This window comes from Rhinatrema bivittatum, chromosome 16 (genome assembly GCF_901001135.1).
Source record: "Rhinatrema bivittatum chromosome 16, aRhiBiv1.1, whole genome shotgun sequence".
Taxonomy (NCBI): Eukaryota; Metazoa; Chordata; class Amphibia; order Gymnophiona; family Rhinatrematidae; genus Rhinatrema; species Rhinatrema bivittatum.
Genome location: NC_042630.1, coordinates 38,370,144 through 38,391,895, shown reverse-complemented (window position 1 = coordinate 38,391,895; position 21,752 = coordinate 38,370,144). Strand labels below are relative to the sequence as shown.

Sequence of the window (21,752 nt, the reverse complement as noted above, 5' to 3'; positions counted from 1 at the left end):
GAGGTGCGAGGATTAGGCTGGGGGCAGGGGATGCAACAAATCTAGTTAGGGCTCTGAGGGACTCCCAGGTCTCATCCTGCTGCCTGTGTTTCATGTTTTTTTTTTGGGTTTTTTTGGGGGGGGGGGTTAGGAATCTGCCGATTGACGATCAGATAGCTCTGCTGAAGGGGGCGACCCTGGAAGTGTGCCAGCTCCAGTTCAACACGGTCTTCAATGAGCAGACCTTTATCTGGGAGTGTGACCAGACCAGCTACACCATCGAGGATGGCATCCTGAGTGAGTTCCAGTCCCCACCCCCGCTCCGTCACCACTATCCCGCTCTCCACTGCTGCCCAGACAGTGCTCTCATGTCCCCCCTTTCGCTTGCTCTGGCGGAAGCCAAACTAAACACCAACGGGGAGCCCCGGCTCTCTGAATGCCTCTTATGGTATAAGAGTTGTGGCTTTTATGCTATGACAGATGTCTCTCATAGTTAAGGGACTGGCAGATAGAATTAGTGTCACCTTCACCTGTATTACAATTTGATATATAGGAAAAAAAAATGTGGAAAACGGATGTATGTCTAGATTGGAGCTGAAGGAAGTGACTGGGGGGGAGAGCAGCATGCCTGCACATTAAAAACCAAAAGCATAGAAAGGGTGAAAAAGAATGACGTAAAACACAGGCAGCTAAAAAAAAAAAAGCCAAACTCTTTCTCCTGTTTCAGGGAAGAAGAGACATTCAACCCTGTGCGCACCCTGCCAAGCCAAAATAAGGGAGAGGCAGGGAAACCACAGGCTGAGGATAAGAATATTTTAATTAAAAAAAAAAAAAGACTGAAAAATCCAGATGAAAATGGAATGCTCTGTGATGAATGCCTCTTATTTCATAAGAGGTCCTGCTGGATGGGTTCCAGGCTCAGGAGACCCAGATGTGTGTGAAACGGTGTTCACTGAAACCATTCGTTCTCTGGCATCTTTCTGCCTTCGCTTGTAGGGTCAGGCAGAGACGTCAGCTGAGGCTCCTTTAAAATATAAGAGCTGGTCTAGATCTTTACTGCCTGCTGGATTTTACCCACAGGGCTTCTATATTATAACTCTTGGTTTTTTGGAATGTAGAGACCCGCTTTTATATTAAAATATGTCCTGTTCTCCCTGTTACAGTCATGCTTTACATGTATTGGCTTCTCAGTGATCAAGCACCGTCAGCGTACCCAGCACTGTACAGTCAGGGCAGTCATTACTATTGGAATTATTATAGACTTCAATTCTTGGAATCAGATATCACATTGTGTAATTGTTTAATAGATGGATGGACAAACAGTGAATTTGTCATCGATGAGGTGAGGGCTACTAAACAAAGTGTAACCGTTCATTCCTTAATTATTTATTTATTTATTTATTTATTTTAAGTTTTTCTATACCGGCATTCGCGATGGGTATCGCATCATGTCGGTTTACAATTAACAAGTGAAGAGGTAACAAGAGGTCATAAATAACAATAAATAACAAAAATTAAAAAAGGTAGTAGGAATAGTAACAATATACAAGTGAAAGTTAAGGGTTGCAGTTACAATAAAACAGGGTAGTAATAACTTGGAACAGAGAAAAGAAGCTGGGGTTTTTAACTAGATACATATGATACATATATGCATATCAATGCATTTGAGGTAATAACAAATTGCCCTAATGCTGTGGAGTTAATTTCTATGTTAAGGTAAAGTCAGAGTGATTAGTCAAAGACTGATTAAGGTTCAGTTTAGGTCAGGAAATGCTTTCATAAAAAGCCATGTTTTGAGTCTTTTCCTGAAAGTGGGGAGGCAGGGTTCCTGTCGCAAATCTGGTGGGATGGAGTTCCACAGTGATGGTCCTGCGGTGGAGAAAGCCCTGTCTCTGGCTGTTATGTGTCGCATAGTTTTGGAATGTGGTATTTGTAAGGATTCTTTGTAGGACTCTCTGATTGGTCTATTTGAAGTAAATATTTTGAGAGGAATTTGAAGGTTGAGCTGAGAGTGTTGATGTATGGTTTTGTAAATAATGGTAATGGACTTATAAATAATTCTGTAGTGAATTGGCAGCCAATGTAAGTCTTTGAGAATTGGTGATATGTGATCTCTTCTCCGGGAGTTTGTTAATATTCTAGCAGCCGTGTTTTGAACCATCTGAAGGGGTTTAGTGTGAGAAGAGGGAAGACCTAATAGTAAGGAGTTGCAGTAATCTAGTTTCGCGAATATTATTGATTGAAGAATTGATCTATAGCCTTGAAAGTGAAACAGTGGTCTTATTCTTTTTAAGACTTGGAGTTTATAGAAACAGTCCTTAGTGGTTTGATTTATGAATGATTTAAGGTTTAGCTTATTATCAAAGATAGCTCCTAGGTTTCTTACTTGTGGGGTTTGTAAATTCGGTGGAGGATTTGTGTCTGTATTACTGTTTTCGGTGGAAATTAGGAGGAGTTCGCTTTTTGAAGAGTTTAGTATTAGGTTTAGGTTGGAGAGGAGTCCATCAATTTTTTGAAGACAAGATTCCCAGAATTCAAGAGTTTTAGTATAGGATTCTTTGATGGGGATGACTATCTGGACGTCATCTGCATATAGATAGTGTTTAAGGTTTAATTTGTTTAGAAGTTGGCAAAGAGGGAGCAGGTAGATATTAAAGAGCGTTGGTGAGAGGGAGGAGCCCTGCGGAACTCCTGAAGAGGAAGCGTAGTGCTGAGATTCTTTGTTGTGTAGTTTAACTTTGTATTTTCTGTTTCCTAAGTACGATTTGAACCACGATAGAGCTGTTCCTGTTATTCCAATATTTGCTAGTTGAATTAGTAAGATGGAGTGGTTAACCGTATCAAAGGCAGCTGAGAGGTCCAGGAGGATTAGCAAGTATGCTTGACCTTTATCCAGGCCCATGATAAGGTAGTCAGTCAGGGAGATTAGTAGTGATTCTGTACTTAAGGATTTCCTGAAACCATATTGGGTCGGGAACAGAATTTTATGTTCTTCGAGGTAGTCTGATAGTCTGGAGTTAACCAATTTTTCCATTACCTTGGCTATGAACGGGAGATTTGATATAGGACGGAAATTGGTGGGATCATTGGAGTTTAAGTTAGGTTTTTTTAAGAGCGGTTTGATGGATGCAATTTTCAGGTCGTCAGGATAGATTCCTTGTGCTAGTGAACAGTTAATGATGTCTGTCAGAGCGGTAGAGATGGTGTCTGGTATTAGCAGGAGAAGTTTGGATGGGATGTAGTCTGATGGGTGTGATGAGGGTTTCATTTTCTTCAATGCAGCGAGTATCTCTGATATTGAGAATAGTTCGAAGGATTGTAGAGAAGTGTCTTTGTTGTGATGTAAGTATAGGTTTGATGGATCTGAAGTATTGGGTCTCAGCTGTGTTATCAGGTTGGAGATTTTATTGCTAAAGTAGAGGGCCAGTTCCTCAGCTTTTTCTTGTGCTAGGTTTGCTGGGATGTTAGGAGTAATGGTTTGTGTTAAGTTAGATACATAAGCAAATAGGGCTTTGGAATCGAAAATAATGTGGTGGATCTTCTGTGCAAAGAAGTCCCTTTTAGTTTTTAATGTGGCGTTTTTGTATTGGTGTAGAGCGAGTTTGTAAGCGGAGAGGGAGGTTGGTGTTGGTGATTTCCGCCATTTGCTTTCCTTCTGTCTGAGTGTGTGTTTACGTTTTTGAAGTTCTTCGTTAAACCAAGGTTGTTTTTTGGAAGTGTTCTGTTTGAGTTTTTTTGTTGCCAGTGGACAGAGTTTGTTTGCTGCTGTTTCTGTTATCTTGTTCCAAGAGTGAAGGGCTGCGTTGGCTGAGGTGATGTCTATTAGTGGGAGTTCTGGGACCAGATGATTGTGTAATTCCTCTGATGTGCAGGATTTCCTGTATATAAATTCTGGAGGTGGGACGCATTTTTTGCTTGTTTGTTCCAACGAAAAGGCAGAGGATATTAAAGTATGGTCTGACCAGGGGACTGGTTGGCATGTAGGTGGCGTTGAGTGTGATATGTTTGAGTTAACAAATATAAGGTCCAGGGTGTGGCCTGCTCTATGGGTAGGTTTGTTTATGATTTGTTTGAAGCCTAATTACCCCCCACGGGAAGGAGTGAGACAAGAGCCTGTGCGTGATGGCTCCCTGATGAGAGCCGGATGAGGCCTTTCATGATGGCTCCTTAAGGAGAGCCAGTCGAGGAGAGAGGCCCTTGCGCGATGACTCCCCGGTGAGAGCCAGGCAGGAAGAAGTCGAGCGAAGGGCTGAGTGCGAGGGCTGCCGGCTGAGGCTGACCCCCCCCCCCACACACACACACACACAGTGCAGGGTTTTCATGCCTCAGCGACTGGGGGTGTGAGGCACTGCTTTTACCTTTCCTTCTTCTCCCCTGTGTCTTGCTCTCGCAGTCGGCTATCAGCGGGAGTACCTGGAGCCAGCCGTGAAGTTTCACGTCCGTCTGCGGAGGCTGCGGCTCCATGCCGCCGAGTACGTGCTGATGGAGGCCATCGCCCTTTTCTCGCCCGGTGAGCTCACTCTTGAGTGTGGGCGCGGGGTATTGTGTGTGTGTGTGCGTGGGTGGGTGACAGCCCCACTCCTGTGTCCCTGCCTTGTTCCCAGCTTTACACGGATAAGAAGCGATAGCCTAGAACTGCTGAAACTTCGACAGCTGACGGCTAGGGTCGATCCTCAGCAGTGTGGACAGGCTGGGAATGGTTTGCTGCTGTTCACCTGCCATTCTTACACCTCTCTGTACTCCTGGTGATTCCAGTGCACAAAGCCGGAGGCATCTGTTGGGCAGAGCAGAGCCATAGTCGGACAATTGGGCACCTACGGCCGTGTGCAAAAAGTGCACCCTCACCTTGTACCCGCCACCACAAGCTGGGAGACTGTTAAAAGGTTGTAAAATACATTTTTTAAAATCCTGTAATGCAATAGAAGCAATAAGCAGTTTCATTGAAGCCGGTACCTTCCACTGATCAAGGCTACCGGGAGCCCTTGGCTTACAATTTAATCGTGCCTTGGCAAAGCAATGGAGGATTTAATACATTGAGTAAATCAGCTTCACAAATTGCCGCGTTGTAAATATGTGAAAACACCAGCACCCTGACGCTAATCTCTCTGAGGAAGCCAGGTTTGGCCAAACCGTGCTCTAGGCCGGAGCAGAGAGACTTCTCCAAACAGAAGCGGTTGAAGTCCCCCTGTCGGTTACGAAGATTTGGGACTGGTTTAATAAGATTGCTGTCAACTATTCTAAGTTCGTTTTGAATTTAAAATGACAAACATTTCATTTTTTGAAGAACATTTTCAAAGTCAGTTAAAGAAGTGTTGTTGGCACGCAGCACTTCTGTGACAGCCTTTACCAGTGGAGGGCACTGGCTTCAATGAGCTTGCCTTTTTTGCTTCTACTTACTATAATAAAAAAATCCTATAATTCAACTAATTAGGCTCTAGATCTCAAAAACAGCACAGTAAACTCCCTCCACTAGCAGGCACAGTCTAATGTGCCACAAAACCCTGCCAAAAACACACTTAGACCCTTTATAACAAACCTGCGATACCACAATAGCACCAACACCCAGGTCTCACACAGCAACAACCCTTCCTATGAAAAGGCAGCATCCCAAATATAGTAAGGGGCCCTAGAGCACCAATACACCTCCTACTGAGGAAACAGAACAAGCTGGACTGCAAATCCTTCACCTCTGTCGCACGTGCAGAATACATGAAGACCCTCAGCAAATACAGAACAAGAGACCAGAAACAGAAATGAGCAGGCAAAAACTGAACTAGAAACCCCAAGAAGCCTCCTACCCGAGTTCTGGTGACCAGAGAGTCCTGTGGATTAGTTAGGGGGGGGGAGACCCCAGCATTCCCTCACTTCCCACTCACCCCAGGACAAATGCAAGCACTTTCCCCACCCAGGCCATTCTCCCCAGGAAGGACCCCAGCACTTTACTTCTTCCCGCTCCCCCCTCCCACATTGCCCTCCCTCCATCCCAAAGCTGGACAGCTGCAGTCCCTCCCTTTCCCACCCGTCCCCCCTTGGCAGTGGACAATAGCAGCGCTCTCCCAACTTTTCCCCTCTCAACCCCCAAAGGCTGGACTCCAGCAATACTCTTCCCCTTTCCAGGGCTGAATCCAGGCAGCATCCTCCCCTTTCCCACACTCGTCCACGTCTACCCTCCCTCCCCAAAGCTGAAGACCAGTGCTCCTCCCTCTCCTCAGGCCAGACTCCATCAGCCTCTAAAAGGCCCTTCCACCTGCAGCACAGTGGCCCCCTCTGCACGAACCAGGGCAAGACCGGTCTCCTTCCGGTCACGCAGGCCGAGAAAAGACCCAACCGCTCTCTGCCTGCCTTAGGGTTGCAATGGCTCTGGGCCAGAGACTGTGGAAGGGAGCACAGACGATGGGGAGAGCTTTTCTCTTGGCCCTCAGCATCCTTAAGAAGAGAAATTCAGTGTTTGATACTTGGGCTACCAACATTTGCTGAAAGATTCTCTCTTCCCTGATTGATCTGTTCTAGACCGTTCTGGACTTACTGAGCGAGATTTAATTGATAAAATTCAGGAAAAAATGGCTATGACCCTGAAGTGCTACATCGATCAAAAACGCCCATGTTTTGAAGGCAGGTAAACACTCCAAATGACAAATTCTGACACTGGGAATGGTGTGTGAGTGAGAGAGAATCTCCCTGCCTCTGAGGTGTACAGACTCACTACATGGGGCTCTGATACTGGGAATGGTGTGTGAGTGAGAGAGAAGCTCCCTGTATCTGAGGGGTGCAGACAGATTGCATGGGGCTCTGATACTGGGAATGGTGTGTGAGTGAGAGAGAAGCTCCCTGTATCTGAGGGGTGCAGACAGATTGCATGGGGCTCTGATACTGGGAATGGTGTGTGAGTGAGAGAGAAGCTCCCTGCCTCTGAGGGGTGCAGACTCACTGCATAGGGCTCTGATACTGGGAATGGTGTGTAAGAGAGAGAAGCTCCCTGCCTCTGAGGGGTGCAGACACACTGCATGGGGCTCTGATACTGGGAATGGTGTGTGAGTGAGAGAGAAGCTCCCTGCCTCTGAGGGGTGCAGACACACTGCATGGGGCTCTGATACTGGGAATGGTGTGTGAGTGAGAGAGAAGCTCCCTGCATCTGAGGGGTGCAGACACACTGCATGGGGCTCTGATACTGGGAATGGTGTGCGAGTGAGAGAGAAGCTCCCTGCCTCTGATGTGTGCAGACAGACTGCATGGGGCTCTGATACTAGGAATGGTGTGCGAGTGAGAAACTCCCTGCCTCTGAGGTGTGCAGACTCACTGCATGGGGCTCTGATACTGGGAATGGTGTGTGAGTGAGAGAGAAGCTCCCTGCCTCTGAGGTGTGCAGACACTGCATGGGGCTCTGATACTGGGAATGGTGTGTGAGTGAGAGAGAAGCTCCCTGACTCTGAGATGTGCAGACTTCAGTGCTGAGTGTGAAATTTTCTTAGACTTACGTTCTGGATGTAATTTGTGAGGGATTTTGCAGGCGGGATGTGGACAGGTGAGAGCTGAGGGTGCTCTTCTGAACAGAGGGAGGGTGACTCAAGAGAGTGTCACATCCTGGCAAGAGACATGAGATGCTATGGTATCAAAAACTGGGGATAACCAAATAATTGTATTGGACATGAAAGAAAGCAGAGTTGCTTACCTGTAACAGGTATTCTCTGAGAAAAGCAGGACGTTAGTCCTCACACATGGGTGACATCATCAGATGGAGCCCCAAAGCGGAAAACCTATGTCAAAGTTTCTAGAACTTTGACTAGGCACACTGAGCATGCCCAGCAATGCCCTATACCACGTGTCTACGCGGGTCCCTCTTCAGTCTTATAACAGAATTATGATTAAAATAAAAAATAGGAGATACCCAACTCTGCGGGGTGGCAGGCAGGTTTCATGAGGACTAACGTCTTGCTGTCTTTGGAAAACATCTGTTACAGGTAAGCAACTCTGCTTTCTCTGAGGACAAACAGGATGGTAGTCCTCACACATGGGTGAATCCCTAGCTACAGGCTGCTCCGCCAACACAAAGGGGACCAACAAACACCAATCAGGTGCCAACGGGGCAATACAACAACAGTGCTGTTAGTAACCGAGGGGGAGGTAGCCTGAACCCAAACTGCAGGCCCTAGGTGGGGAGGGTTGGTTTCTGCATCTCAAACAGGTTCTGAAGGACAGACTGGCCGAACCTACTGTTGCGTTGGCCATCCCTATCCAGACAATAATTGGATGTGAATGTGTGGAGAGAACGACACGTCACAGCCTTGCAGATCTCCTCACAGGAACTGCTTGTAAGTGGGCTACCCATGCTGCCATGGCTGTGACAGACCGAGCCTTGACATGACCCCCAAGATGCAGTCTTGCCTGGGCATAACAGAAGGCGATGCAATCTGATAGCCAACTGGATGGTGTCTGTTTGGCAACAGCAATGCTCAACCTATTCCTATCAAACAGGCCGATGCAATATTGGTGTGCGTTAAACAGGCGTTCATGATTGAGCGCCTGCTCCCTTAACGCGCCGATCCACCTCTCCCGGGCGCACAATTTAGCATTTAAATCGGGTGCCGTGGTAGAAAGGAGGCGCTAAGGGAAACTGCACGCTACTAGCACCTCCTCGGCAGCAGGTGCCAGGGAGAGGTGGCTGTCAGCCGCTTAGGAAAACGGATACTCATTTTTAGAGTTTCCGTTTTCCTAACTTGACTGGCAGCACCCTTTTTTTTTTTTTTTTTTGGGGAGACATTTCTAATTTTTTAGTTCCTCCGAATTAATATCACCATGATATTAAGTCAGAGGAAGTACAGAAAGTATTTTCTACTTTTCTGTACATGTTTTGGGCTTCTCCTGCTCGGGGCAAGTAAAAATGTGCATATTGAGCGCACATCTTTTTTTGCATTGGGAGAATAGATGATAGCCTCATCAACATACATTTATGTGATGAGCGCTAATACCTACACGCACGATTAGATGTGCATTTTGGACACGCTAACACCCGTTTTGCATCGGGGGTTATGGACGCCCATCCAAAACGTGCATCCATTGAGCCATGCACTGCAGTCAGCGCACGGTATTGCATCGGCCTGAAAAGAAATAAAAAGTCGGTGGACTGTCTATGGGCTTCTGTCTGCTCCAGATAGAAGGCTAAGGCTCACTTGCAGTCCACACTGTGCAGTGCTCGTTCGTCTTGGCGCAAATGGGGCCTGGGAAGGAATGTTGGCAGGATGATGGACTGGTTAAGATGGAAGTCCATCACCACCTTAGGCAGGAACTTAGGGTGCGAACGCAAGACCACCCTGTCATGATAAAAGTTAGTATAAGGTGAATAAGGGCTGGAGCTCGCTCACCCTGCGCGCTGAGGTGACCGCCACCAAAAATATGACCTTCCAGATCAGGTACTTCAGGTCACAGGTGCGCAGTGTCTCCAAAAGAGCTTTCATCATCTGAGCCAACACCACACTGAGGTCCCAAGACAAAGCAGGAAGCCTTAGGGGAAGGCTTTCATTGAAGTAGGCCTTGCATGAAATGTACAACTATAGGCTGTACAGAGATGGGCATACCATCTACATAATAGTAGTATGTGCCAATTGCACTCTAATGGAGTTGGTTTTTAAGCCAGCTTCCACTAGATGTAGAAGATTATCATGTAGTTTTTGTGGGGACAGGAGAATGTATCTAGGGCCTTCTGCTCACACCACATGGAAAATGTCCTCCACTTCAGTCCATACGACTTTCTAGTGGAAGGCTTTCTAGAAGCCACTAGGACCCGAGACACATCCTCTCAGAGATCGAGCAATTGCAGGATGAATCTCTCAAAATCCAGGCTGAGAGCGCGGGGCTTGGAGGTTGGGATTCCGCAACCTGCCTTGATCTTGCATGATGAGATCAGGGGAACTCCCCAGACTGATCATTTTCTGGATGGACAACTCCCATAGGAGTGGAAACCAGACCGGTCTCAGCCAAGGAGGGGCTCTGAGGATCATAGTCCCCTTGTCCTCATGAAGCTTCAAGAGAATCTTCACTATTAAGGGATTTGGAGGATACGCATACAGACTCTTGCCCCAATGACGGGAAGGGTGACTGAGGTTGGTTTGCCATCTGACCTGTACAGGGAGCAGAACCGAGGCACCTTTCTGCTGCAGGCAGCCGCAAACAGATCTAAATCTGGGCTCCCCCAAAGGTAGAATATCCAATTCGCTACCCCTGGTCCAGGGACCACTCGTGGAGTCTGAAGGCTTGACTCAGCCTATCTGCTACAACATTCTCCATCCTGGCCAGGTACATGGGCCCTGAGCATGATCCTGTGGGTTAGGGCCCATGATCAGATCTGGACCGCTTCCTGACACAGGATCCCATGCCTCCCTGCTTGATAATATACCACATGGTTACCTGGTTGTCTGTTTTGATCAGGCAGGAAGGCCTTGGCCTGAGCCTTGTCTAGTAGGGCTCTATGGAGTCCAATTGAAGTGACGGGCTGAGTTGGGACTTTGAGTAGTTGATAACGAACCCTAGTGACTCAAACATCTAGATGGTCAAGTGCATGCACCTGGCAGCCCCTGCCTAAGTTGTGCTCTTGACCAGCCAGTCATCCAGATAAGGGAAAATATGCACTCCCAGCCTGCAGAGATACGCTGCCACCATGGCCAGGCATTTTGTGAAGACTTGTGGAGCTGATGCTAGCTCAAACATCAACAACCGGTACTGGAAGTGCTGTTTTCACACCACAAATCAGAGATAGTTCCTGTGACTGGGGAAGAACTTGATGTGAATGTATGCGTCCTTTAGATCAAGGGAGGGATTAAGGTGCCCAGGGAAACCATAACTTTTCTTTTTTTTAGAAACTTGTTCAAGCCCTCAGGTCTAGGTTGGGATGGAAAGCTCCTGTTCTCTTCGGAATCAGGAAGTACCTGGAGTAGAATCCCCGCCCTCTTTGCCCTGGGGGTATGGGTTTGATCACTCTGGCCATTAAGAGGGAGAAGAGCTCGGCTAGCAGTACCTCCTGATGCTCTACCAGCCCCCAAAATGGGCACAGAGGGCAATTTGGAAGGACACCCAATAGGTTCAATTAATACTCTTGACGGACGATAGAAAGAACCCACTAGTCCAAGGTTATACTGGGCCACTGGTTCGCAAAGAACTGTAGCCTGCCCCCAATAGGAGAGTCCACCATCGTGGGTACGGGCGACTGGCCTATGCTCCCTAAACCCAGTCAAAACCTGGTCCCTGGAGTTGACTAAGGCCCCGGCTGGGGCTTTGGGGGGTCTCTGCTGCCTGGGACGGCTGCGGAAGCCCTATTGCTGTTGACAGGAGCTAGGGGATGGAGGATAATACTTCCTTTGGCGATAGAAAAATTTCCTCTGCCCCTGTCTTGCTGGCCTCCTAGAAGAGGAAGGTTGTTCCGGAATACTGGCGGAGAGTTGTTAGAGGGTTTCATGGTGATCCCGAAGTTGGGGTATGGCATCCCTCACCTTATCTCCGAAGAGATTCTCCCCAGTACACGGCACATTGGTGAGTCGTTCCCATATCTCTGGTCGGAGATCCAAGGCTCGCAGCCATGCTATTGTGTGAGCACTGATTCCCGCCGCAGAGACTATCGATGCTGTCTGGAAAACATAATTTGCTCAGACCTAGTACTTTCTGCACTTCAGGCCCTTATGCACCAGTGACATGAGGATGTCCTGCTGCTATTGAGGCAGCTGCTTGGCTACCTCCTGCACCTGCTTCCAGATTTCTTGTGAGAACTGGCTCATTTAGAGCTGGTAAGCAGCAATGCAGGCAATGAGCATGGCGCCTTGAAACACCTTCCTCCCAAGAGCATCCATCGTTCTGTGGTCCTTCCCCGGGGGCACCAAAGAAGAACGCTTGGCTCTCTTGAGGGTGGATTCGACCACCACCAACTGGTGGGGCAGCTGACGCTTATCAAATCTGTCAGCTTCCAAACCAGGTAGACCCCTTCCGCCTTCTTACTAATGGGAGGCACTGTGAGGAGGTGTTCCCATGTCCTCAGCAACAGATCCTTATGGATCTCGTGCACCGAAACTGCCACAATCTCCTTAGGAGGCATTTTGTGCCTGGCATCCTTCTCCGTTAACAATTGAAATAGGATGGCTTCCACCATCAGCCTCACAAACCTTGCAAGGTCCAAGTCCTTTGGAGGAGATGGGTCTGATGGGAATTCTTTGGCGCCCTCGTCGGAGGACTCTGAGGCATCATCCTCCCGGGGGTCTTAGGGCTTCTCATCCTCACTGTTAGCTACAGGGGATGGTGCCATAGGTGCTTGGGCCTTCGTCCAGAGGTGCAGGCACGGTAAATCCGGACAGGGGATTGCAAGCCTTGGTGTCTCTGCCAGCCCCGGTGGAACTTCCTCCTCCTCAGAGGAACTGGCAACAACCACCCTACTGGTATGGGGGGAAGCCTCGGTGTCACGCCAGGCACCGATTCCATCCCGGGAACCAACACCAGCTGGGTCGGTAATGCACTGATGTGCACACTGAGCTTCTCCAATAGCAGTACGAGGACAGATGGCACCGGGTATGGTGCCCCGCTCCACCTACAGCACCCGCTGTAGCTCCTCCCTCAAACACTGCCGATGCCAACGTCGACTGGGAGGAAGGCAGGGTGGCCAGATCTTCTTCAGACCCATGAGGTGGATCGGTGACTGGCATCAGGATTGATGGAGACTGTCGCAGACCCCCGACACTGAAGGAGGACTGGCACTCCTTGCTGCGAGGTCGCTTTGGGGTCATTGCGCTAGGAGCTGGTGCAGCCCCGTGCATCGATGGGGACCAGTGCCGATGCTCCTTTAGCTTCCCTCAGTACTCGGCCTGGTCCTTCGCTGGTGCCATGGCTGATGATGATGAACTCAATGTCCTTGGCCTGGAGGAGATGAACGGTGGTTGGTCTCCGGCATCCCTATCCACCAACGGCACCAACGTCGATGGCTCATGTCCATTGGTACTGTTCCTTGGTCCTTCGATGCCGGTGGCTCAGATTTCTTCAACTCGAAGAGCTGGTCCATCTTGTTGAGTCAAAGCAGACGTCACTTTGGGGTCACCTGGGTGCATAAGTGGCAACCCCAGACATCATGCGATTTCCCCCAGGCAGAGGACACATATCTCATGCTGATCAGTGATGGACATGGTCCTCGTGCACTGGGGACATCGCCAAAAACCAGAGGTGGCCATGTCGGACAAAACAAAAGGGGTTCAAACCGAAAAAGATGGTGGTGGGCGTCGATGGCCAGCTGGCACTGAAGCACCACCACCACCACAGGGAATTGACCGCAAAAGGAAACTTACCAGACTCGCTAGAAACCCTGACTAGGAACACTACAGGAAGGCACTGAGAGGGACCTGGTAACAATAACACGAAAAAAATCTACCAAAATCACAAGGAAAGTTTTCCACAAGGCCAAAAACAGCCAAAAGTGAGCTCTCTCACAGCGAGAGGCTTACAGCTCCATGGAAAAATACAGACTGGTCAGGGACCCTGCGTGGACGCGTGGTACAGGCGAGCTGGGCATGCTCAGTGTGCCTAGTCAAAGTTCTAGAAATGTTGTCATGGGTTTTCTGCATTGGGGCTCCAGCTGATAATGTTACCCATGGGTAAGGACTACCATCCTGCTCGTCCTTGGAGGAAACTGGATTCCTTGCAGGCTGATATCCTTCATTGGACAACAGTAGGAATTAGCTGAAGAAAGGGCCTTGCAGTGTAGTGTTCAGCATCATTTTGGGATAAGTCCTCAGGTTACTCCAATAAAAACCGTTGCGGCCTGCAGTGATTCCTTAGAGCCCCGTGACGGTAAGCGTGGCCTGTAGGTGTTAGCGTGTCGTTCTTCCTCCCTGTGCCCCTCTGACACCTGAAGCAGTTTTTCCACTGCACTGTAACTGGTGTTTCTCCTTTGATCTAACAATATTTATATCCTGGGCGCAGGCAAAATCTCCCTAGTGCTGAATCCTCCCCTGAATAGCCCTGCTGGCAATAGCAGCTTTGTAATGACTGCCAGCCACTCGGGCCATTACGTTTCAGTTTTTTCCATAATGACAACCGTGAGAGGACAGTGAGAGGCTGCTGAGGAGAGTGAACCTCGGGGAATCCAGGAAGTGAGTCGCTAATTAGAGAAGTGGAGAAAACGAAGAGGTCATATCCAGAAGGGAAAAAGAATAAGATTGAACATGCGCTCATGGAAGCGTTCATAACCTCCAGCACTTATTCATCAGGTACTCCCACCTCCCCCTAACTTTTTTTGAGGGGTAAGGTTGGCACTGCAGGAGTATATGATGAGTGCACTTTTCCCCCGGCCTCGTCTTCTCCTCCCCACAACCCCACTCACCTCTTCCCCGGCTGTTACTAGGGGCATTTAGTAGAATTAGGGGTCACGATTTGAAACGCCAGGGGGGATGACTCAGAACCAATGTCAGGAAATATTTCTTCAGGGAGAGGGTGGTGGATGCCTGGAATACCCTTCCGGAAGTGGTGAAAACAAAAACAGTGAAAGATTTCAAAGGGGCATGGGATAAACACTGTGGATCCCTAAAAGGCCAGAGGATGGGAATAAATAAAAAAGCTAAACCGGATGGAGCGGCAGTCACTACCCTTAAGAGAAACATGGGGGTAACCTGCACGGAGCGGCAGTCACTACCCTTAACGGAAACATGGGGGTAACCTGCACGGAGCGGCAGTCACTACTCTTAACGGAAACATGGGGGTAACCTGCACGGAGCGGCAGTCACTACCCTTAAGAGAAACATGGGGGTAACCTGCACGGAGCGGCAGTCACTACTCTTAACAGAAACATGGGGGTAACCTGCACGGAGCGGCAGTCACTACCCTTAAGAGAAACATGGGGGTAACCTGCACGGAGCGGCAGTCACTACCCTTAACAGAAACATGGGGGTAACCTGCACGGAGCGGCAGTCACTACCCTTAAGAGAAACATGGGGGTAACCTGCACGGAGCGGCAGTCACTACCCTTAAGAGAAACATGGGGGTAACCTGCACGGAGCGGCAGTCACTACCCTTAAAAGAAACATGGGGGTAACCTGCACGGAGCGGCAGTGACTACCCTTAACAGAAACATGGGGGTAACCTGCACGGAGCGGCAGTCACTACCCTTAAGAGAAACATGGGGGTAACCTGCACGGAGCGGCAGTCACTACCCTTAACGGAAACATGGGGGTAACCTGCACGGAGCGGCAGTCACTACCCTTAAGAGAAACATGGGGGTAACCTGCACGGAGCGGCAGTCACTACTCTTAACAGAAACATGGGGGTAACCTGCACGGAGCGGCAGTCACTACCCTTAAGAGAAACATGGGGGTAACCTGCACGGAGCGGCAGTCACTACCCTTAAAAGAAACATGGGGGTAACCTGCACGGAGCGGCAGTTACTACCCTTAACAGAAACATGGGGGTAACCTGCACGGAGCGGCAGTTACTACCCTTAACGGAAACATGGGGGTAACCTGCACAGAACGGCAGTTACTACCCTTAACGGAAACATGGGGGTAACCTGCACGGAGCGGCAGTTACTGCCCTTAAGAGAAACATGGGGGTAACCTGCACAGAACGGCAGTTACTGCCCTTAAGAGAAACATGGGGGTAACCTGCCCGGAGCGGCAGTTACTGCCCTTAAGAGAAACATGGGGGTAACCTGCACGGAGCGGCAGTTACTGCCCTTAAGAGAAACATGGGGGTGATCTGCACGGAGCGGCAGTTACTACCTTGTGAGGCTTGCTGGGCTGACTGGATGGGACCACTTTGGTCTTTTTCTGCCGTCATTACTATGTTACTATATATGTTACACCCCATCCCTTCACCATGCAACCTTGTCTTTCTCCTCTTCTCCCTCCCTCCCCATCCACCCATCCTTAATGCAGTCCTCTCCCCCTCTACCATTCACCCTTTTTCCTCCCACTCGCCGCTCACTCAGGCCCCTTCTTTCTCCCTCCTCATTCACTTCCATGCCTCCCTCTCCCGTCCCCTGCATCTACCCACCTCACTATCCTCCTCTCTGCCCTATCCATATCCATCACCTCCACCCTCCTTTCTTGCCCCACCTACTCACCCTTCCCAAACTCTCTCCTCTTCCTCTCTTCCCATCGTCTCAGCCCACCACTTCTTTCCAAGAGCTGCAGCTCTCCTCTGTACGATTATCTCCCCAGCCTCATTCCCCAAACTCTCCTGGAGACTTGAGGAACAGTCAAGTGCTTGGTATCTAAGATTCATTTTAGGAAAAGTGCAGAAATCCAAGAGATCAGTGCACTGGGGTCAGGAGGTGAGGTATTAATGTGCACCAACCAGGCTGGAGACCTTGGAGTGGTCGTGTTTAAAGCTCTCAGGGCAGCAAAACTGTGTTGGCCGGAGCCGGAGGGATGCTGGGGTGCATAGAGAGATGAGGGGGTGCTTCTGTACAGGTCATTGGTGAGACCTCATCTGTCCTGGAATATCATCGCACAGAAGTGAAGGAAAAAACCAGAGATCAGCTATGGAAGGGGTGGCAAATTCCAATTCTGGAGGACCACAGCCGGGACAGTTTTTCAGCTATCCCTTATTCATAGGCATGAGCTACATCTGCATGCAGGAAGCAAATTGGGCAGAGATTAGATAGGCCGTATGGCTTTTATTTGCCGTTAGATTCTCTATTTCTATGACCCTTGTTTGCCTGATTCACCTAAACTACATCTATTCTCCTAATAGTGGAGAATATCCAAGGAGATTGGCAGGAGGGTGGATGCATGGGGATGGGTGGGAAGGTGTACTTTATAGGGATGGGCAGGAGGGTGTATGCATGGGGATGGGTGGGAAGGTGTACTTTATAGGGATGGGCAGGAGGGTGTATGCATGGGGATGGGCGGGAGGGTGTATGCATGGGGATGGGCGGGAGGGTGTATGCATGGGGATGGGTGGGAGGGTGTACTTTATAGGGATGGGCAGGAGGGTGTAACTCATAGGGATGGGTAGGAGGGTGTATGCATGGGGATGGGCAGGAGGGTGTATGCATGGGGATGGGTGGGAAGCTATACTTGTGGGGAAGGGCTAGAGGGTGCAAGCAGGGAGATGGCTCTAGTTCAATTTAAGGATGATACAGAAACTGGACAAGTGTTCTGCCTGCTCATCTGAGGGCTGTGGTAATTTTTATGCTTTGCTTCCTGGCTCCTCTCCACAGGTTTCTCTATGCCAAACTGCTCTCCCTGCTGACTGAGCTACGATCTCTGACCATGGAGAGCACACGACAGATTTTTCATATCCAAGACAGGAACAACTTTGCCATGGCTCCACTGCTGAAAGAGATCATGAGCTGAATCGCACGCCCCAGGAGCAGCAGATTCACACACAATGTGTATGTACTCAGCCAATCCAGTGATTGCTCTCTCTTCAAAGCAGACCCAGAACCTCTGGTCACCCTGTCCAGCAGATCCAGATTCTCTACTTAATCAATCCAGCTTCTTCTCAGCGGCTCCAGACTCTCTCTGCTCACCCAGTCTCTCCTCCATCCAACAGATGCAGATGCTCGACTTACCCGGTCCAGCATCGATCCAGCAGCACTAGATTCTGCTCATCCTGTCCAGCTTCTTCTCGGCGGATCCAGGCTCTTTGCTCACCCTTTCCAGCCTCCGCTGAGAGGATCTGATCTCTGCCATGGATTCTTTCAACGAATGATCCAGCCTCTGCCTAGCAAACCCAGCCCCTGCCCAGTCTATCTGGCCTCTGCTTGATCAGTTTGATTTTTTTGCTGTAATAAGTTGGTTACTGCTCCTTGACTTTTGGTGCCCAGCTTCCATGCCAGTGAATATGCTAGAAGTGCGTGTAGCGTTTGATGACTGTGAAAGGCTCTGAGCACTGTGACTTGGTCTCCCATACAGTTGACATTGTCTACACAATTCTGCACGGCTATTCCTTAAGGAGAGGGGAGATGATTGAAATTTATAAAATCCTGAGTGGGGTGGAACAGGTAAATAGGGAGCGGTTATTTACTCTGTCAAACAACCCGAGGACTGGGGGTCACTACATGAAATTAGGAACCGGCAGATTTAAAACAATTCATAGAAGCATTTTGTCACTCAGTGCACACTCAAGCTGGGGAATCTGTTGCCAGAGGACGTGGTCAAGTGAAGTAACACAGTGGGGTTCAAAAGAGGATGGGACAAGTTCCTGAAGGAAAAGTCCATGACCAGTTATTAGCTGGGTAGACTCGGGAGTAAAATTTAAAACTACTGGGGATCTGCTGAGTACTTGTGACCCAGACCCACTACTGTTGGAGACAGAATGCTGGGCTCAATGGACCTTGGTCTGACCAAGCATGGAATTTCTTATGTTCTTACGGCTTTCTGTGAATTCCCCCCCCCCCCCCCCCACACACACACACCTCAGAGGAGCACACGGCCTTCTGTAAATCTCTTCTACCCTCAGAGAAGCACATCCCCTCCCTCCCTTTCCGAGGAGCACACCTAGCCTGTGAATCTCCACCCTCGGAGGAGCCCACCTGACTTTTCCGTGTCTGGTGATCCCAGGCCTTTCTATAAGCTATGTATTCCTGCCTCTGCTGCCGTGCGTCCCTGCTTTCTGGAGCTGTGCTCCCAACATGGGACAATCCGTCCAGGGGTGCCTCACGCTGCACTGCATTCAGAAACAGCTCCCTTGCTGGGTTTTATTTCTGTTTCACCCTTGAGAGGTTTGACAGCTCCTTCTACGACCTGGTACTTTACATAGTAACAGAGTTTTTAAATGCAATAAAATGAATAACAACAATATATTTGTAATTTATCAGCTGGAGAAGCACGATAAAAATGCAGGGACCCCTGTGCTACCCTCTAGTGTTACTGTCCCTAGTGTAGGGACTGCAATGCATATTTCATGTCTATGATTACCCTCTTCGATAAACACTGAATGGAGAGAGAGAGATGTTATTGGGATAAGGAAGGGGTAGGATCTCCCCTATCCAGGAGAGGAGAGTACCTTGTCCCAGAAAACAGTAAAAGGAGGCGGCCCCCTTCAGTTGCAGAAGAGGTGTCTTCCAATGGTCTCCAAGGCGTTCTGGAAGATGCAATGTGAATCCAGGTCCTGAAGGAGGGATCTGACAAACCCAGCGAGAGCCACAGCGTGCCTACCCAGCACAAATAAAGAGGAGAGGGGTCTTACCTGCAGCCAAGTAGGTTGAGAGCAATTCAAAGCAAGGATTTTGAAGGAGTGTGACAGAGGAACTCCCTGAGAAAGTTGTCAGCGTGGGGCAACACCTGATCAAGGACAGCAGGAAGTGCAAAGATTCTTAATGGTACAATTCTTAATTGTAGGTTTCTGGACAGCAGCAATGCCAATCGCGAAAAAGTGGCCAGGACATTCCTTAGATGCGGGCTGCTAGTCAAGATTTAACTGCTTACGGTGTGGAAGAAAGGGTGGGGGATGGATGCTGCTGACACTAAATGGACCGTTTGTGACTTGAGTTCATTTTGAGTAAAGATCTTTCCTTCTGACACTGGCCTTGCGTGGAGTGTGGTGATTGAGTGCTGGCTACCTTTGCTTTCCCAGAGAGGCACCAGTAAGGCCCTGAGGTGTAGCTTCCCCCACACTGGGAGAGAGTTCCTCTAATCCCCCCCCCACCTTACTGAAGGAGGCCACACACATAAAGGCAGCCGGCATTAGGAAGGCTAACCCTTCCCAAAATACTTTAAAGCCCTAACCTGTGATGATGGGACTGGAGTTGGCATGGGTAGGGGCTTTGGCCCCAGTGACTAAGAGTTTCCGCTGGCAGTGGGAGGGTGGCTGGCAGAGCCCATCCCACCAGCCACCCTACAGAGAGAGAGAGGTGGAGATGGGCGTTGGCAGCAGTATGAACCTGCAATGCCCTCACCTCTCCAAGAGTCGGGGCAGAGGCAGGGGCAGCCTTGGTGGAATCCATCCGGCCAGTCGCCAAGGAGAAAGAGAGATGGGGATGGGGTGGCCAGCAGTGCTTATCCCACGGTGGTGGCTGCTAAAGGGCACCTGAGCAGGCCAGTCCTAAACGGGCAGGAAAGAACGCAGGAGCTGGCTACGCTAACATGGCGGTGCACGAGATCATGCACTGGGGAGACGGGCTTGCTCGGGCACTCTCCATCGCCGTCACCATGGACTGCTGCTCTTCAGTGCATGGCACCGGCCGATGGGCTCTGCTGACCACCCTCTTCTTCTTGGTGGCAGTGGCCATGGACTCCATCAGGGGCTGCTTCTCCTCCCCAGGGCTCCCTGATCATGAAACATACTTGTTGCCTAAGAAAACAAGGATGCCTGTCCCACCCCCCCCCCCCCCCCCCCACACACACACACACTGATTTTGTACACATGATGGACCCCGTGCCTGCTCACGTTAGAGAGAAAGTAAATATTAGAGGAGTAAAGCTGGATCTTCATGAAGTGAAGTTAGTGATATTTGCTCATGATGTCCCACTGGCCATATCAAGACCGCACACCTCCCTACCTAATTGAGCGCTCCATATAAAGTCAACTATAAAAAGACCGAGCCATTGGTTGGCTGAACAGCGTATGGGACTGTGCTGCTACGGGGAAGTTAACTTCAGACAGGAGCGTAATGGGATAAATCCCATGAAACTTGATATGCCTTTCTGAAAGCTTTTAAAAAGACACAAACATAGAGCGAAGCATCAACAAGGCCTACAGTTTCTTAGCATTACATGACGGGTGACGCCTCTGTACGGGGCGACCTCAGTTAACTGGCCGCCAGGGACAGAAGAGGTCGATGATAATTAAAGAAATTGATTATCTTATTATTGATTCATTTGAGTGTATTTAATTGCTGTATGCAGCTTCGGGCATTTCAAATTGGATCGGGAAGGCAGCATCGAATAAATCAGCCTGGCAAGATGGTAAATAAGAGATCAGTCACTCGCAGGGTAGTGTAAATTCCCATTTCCATTATTTTTAATTCTGGGTTTTCCTTCTGTATATTTGCATTTGCTTCTAAAATGTAGGAACCTTATGCTGAATGTAACTGGTATTGCATTTTTTGATGTTTGTTACATAATATTTGGAAATGTAATAGAAATTTGAATTAAAAAAAAAAAACAACAAAAACTATATATATATACACATACACTAGTGAAAAGTGCCTTATCTTTAACAGCCTGTGGAGCCTGTGGATGTGTCTGCCTCTGTGTACATGTGTGTGTGTGGGGGGGGGGGGGGAGTAGCTCTGCTTGTGCGTGTGCCTGTATGTGTGCTTATCCGTGTGTGAGTATCTGGGAGCCCCTGTACAATTATGCAAGCTCTTGCACGAACGTGGGTGTGCTTGTGCATGCTTTGGGTGAGCTAGGTGCCCTCGTGAGAGCGTGTGTACATCTTCTGCATGCTTGCGGGTACCTATGTCTGCCTGTTCCTGGTTGTGGGAGCGTGAGAAACGGGACTTCACAGCTGGAGCATCTCAGCAAACATTACCCTGGCATTACTTGGGTTCTCTGGTCAATAGCCACCTGCATTGTATGTGCACCTATGTGTGCTCGTGCCTCTGCTTGTGCATACTTGTATCTCTGTACACACCTGTGTGTTTGCGACTGTGCTTTGCAGGCACAGCATAGTCCTTCATTTTACATCTTCCACTGTTGCAGGCGGCAGCTGGTGGCTACAGAGACAGGACAGTGTGACTGACACAACTAACCAACACGAGCCTTTTAGAGATATATATATATAGACAGAGAGAGCGAGATTTATCCATTATGTTTAACCTTCTAGGTGTCTTCAAAATGTCATTTGCCCTTTCTACATGCTTGTAT

General features: G+C 49.1%; 1 protein-coding gene across 2 annotated transcripts in view; it reads left to right on the top strand.

The window, feature by feature from the left end:
* NR1I3 (nuclear receptor subfamily 1 group I member 3) overlaps positions 1-19,468 on the top strand; it is a 43,321-nt gene extending 23,853 nt beyond the window's left edge. Inside the window, exons 6-9 of one of the 2 annotated variants that reach the window (XM_029580548.1) lie at positions 131-276; positions 4,373-4,489; positions 6,490-6,591; positions 17,159-19,468. In XM_029580548.1, the coding sequence (XP_029436408.1) occupies positions 131-276; positions 4,373-4,489; positions 6,490-6,591; positions 17,159-17,190 (397 nt within the window). In that variant the 3' untranslated portion in view covers positions 17,191-19,468. Of the gene's footprint in view, positions 1-130; positions 277-4,372; positions 4,490-6,489; positions 6,596-17,158 lie in introns of both variants that reach the window. The other variant, XM_029580547.1, reaches the window with a different exon arrangement.
* Positions 19,469-21,752: the final 2,284 nt, after the last annotated feature.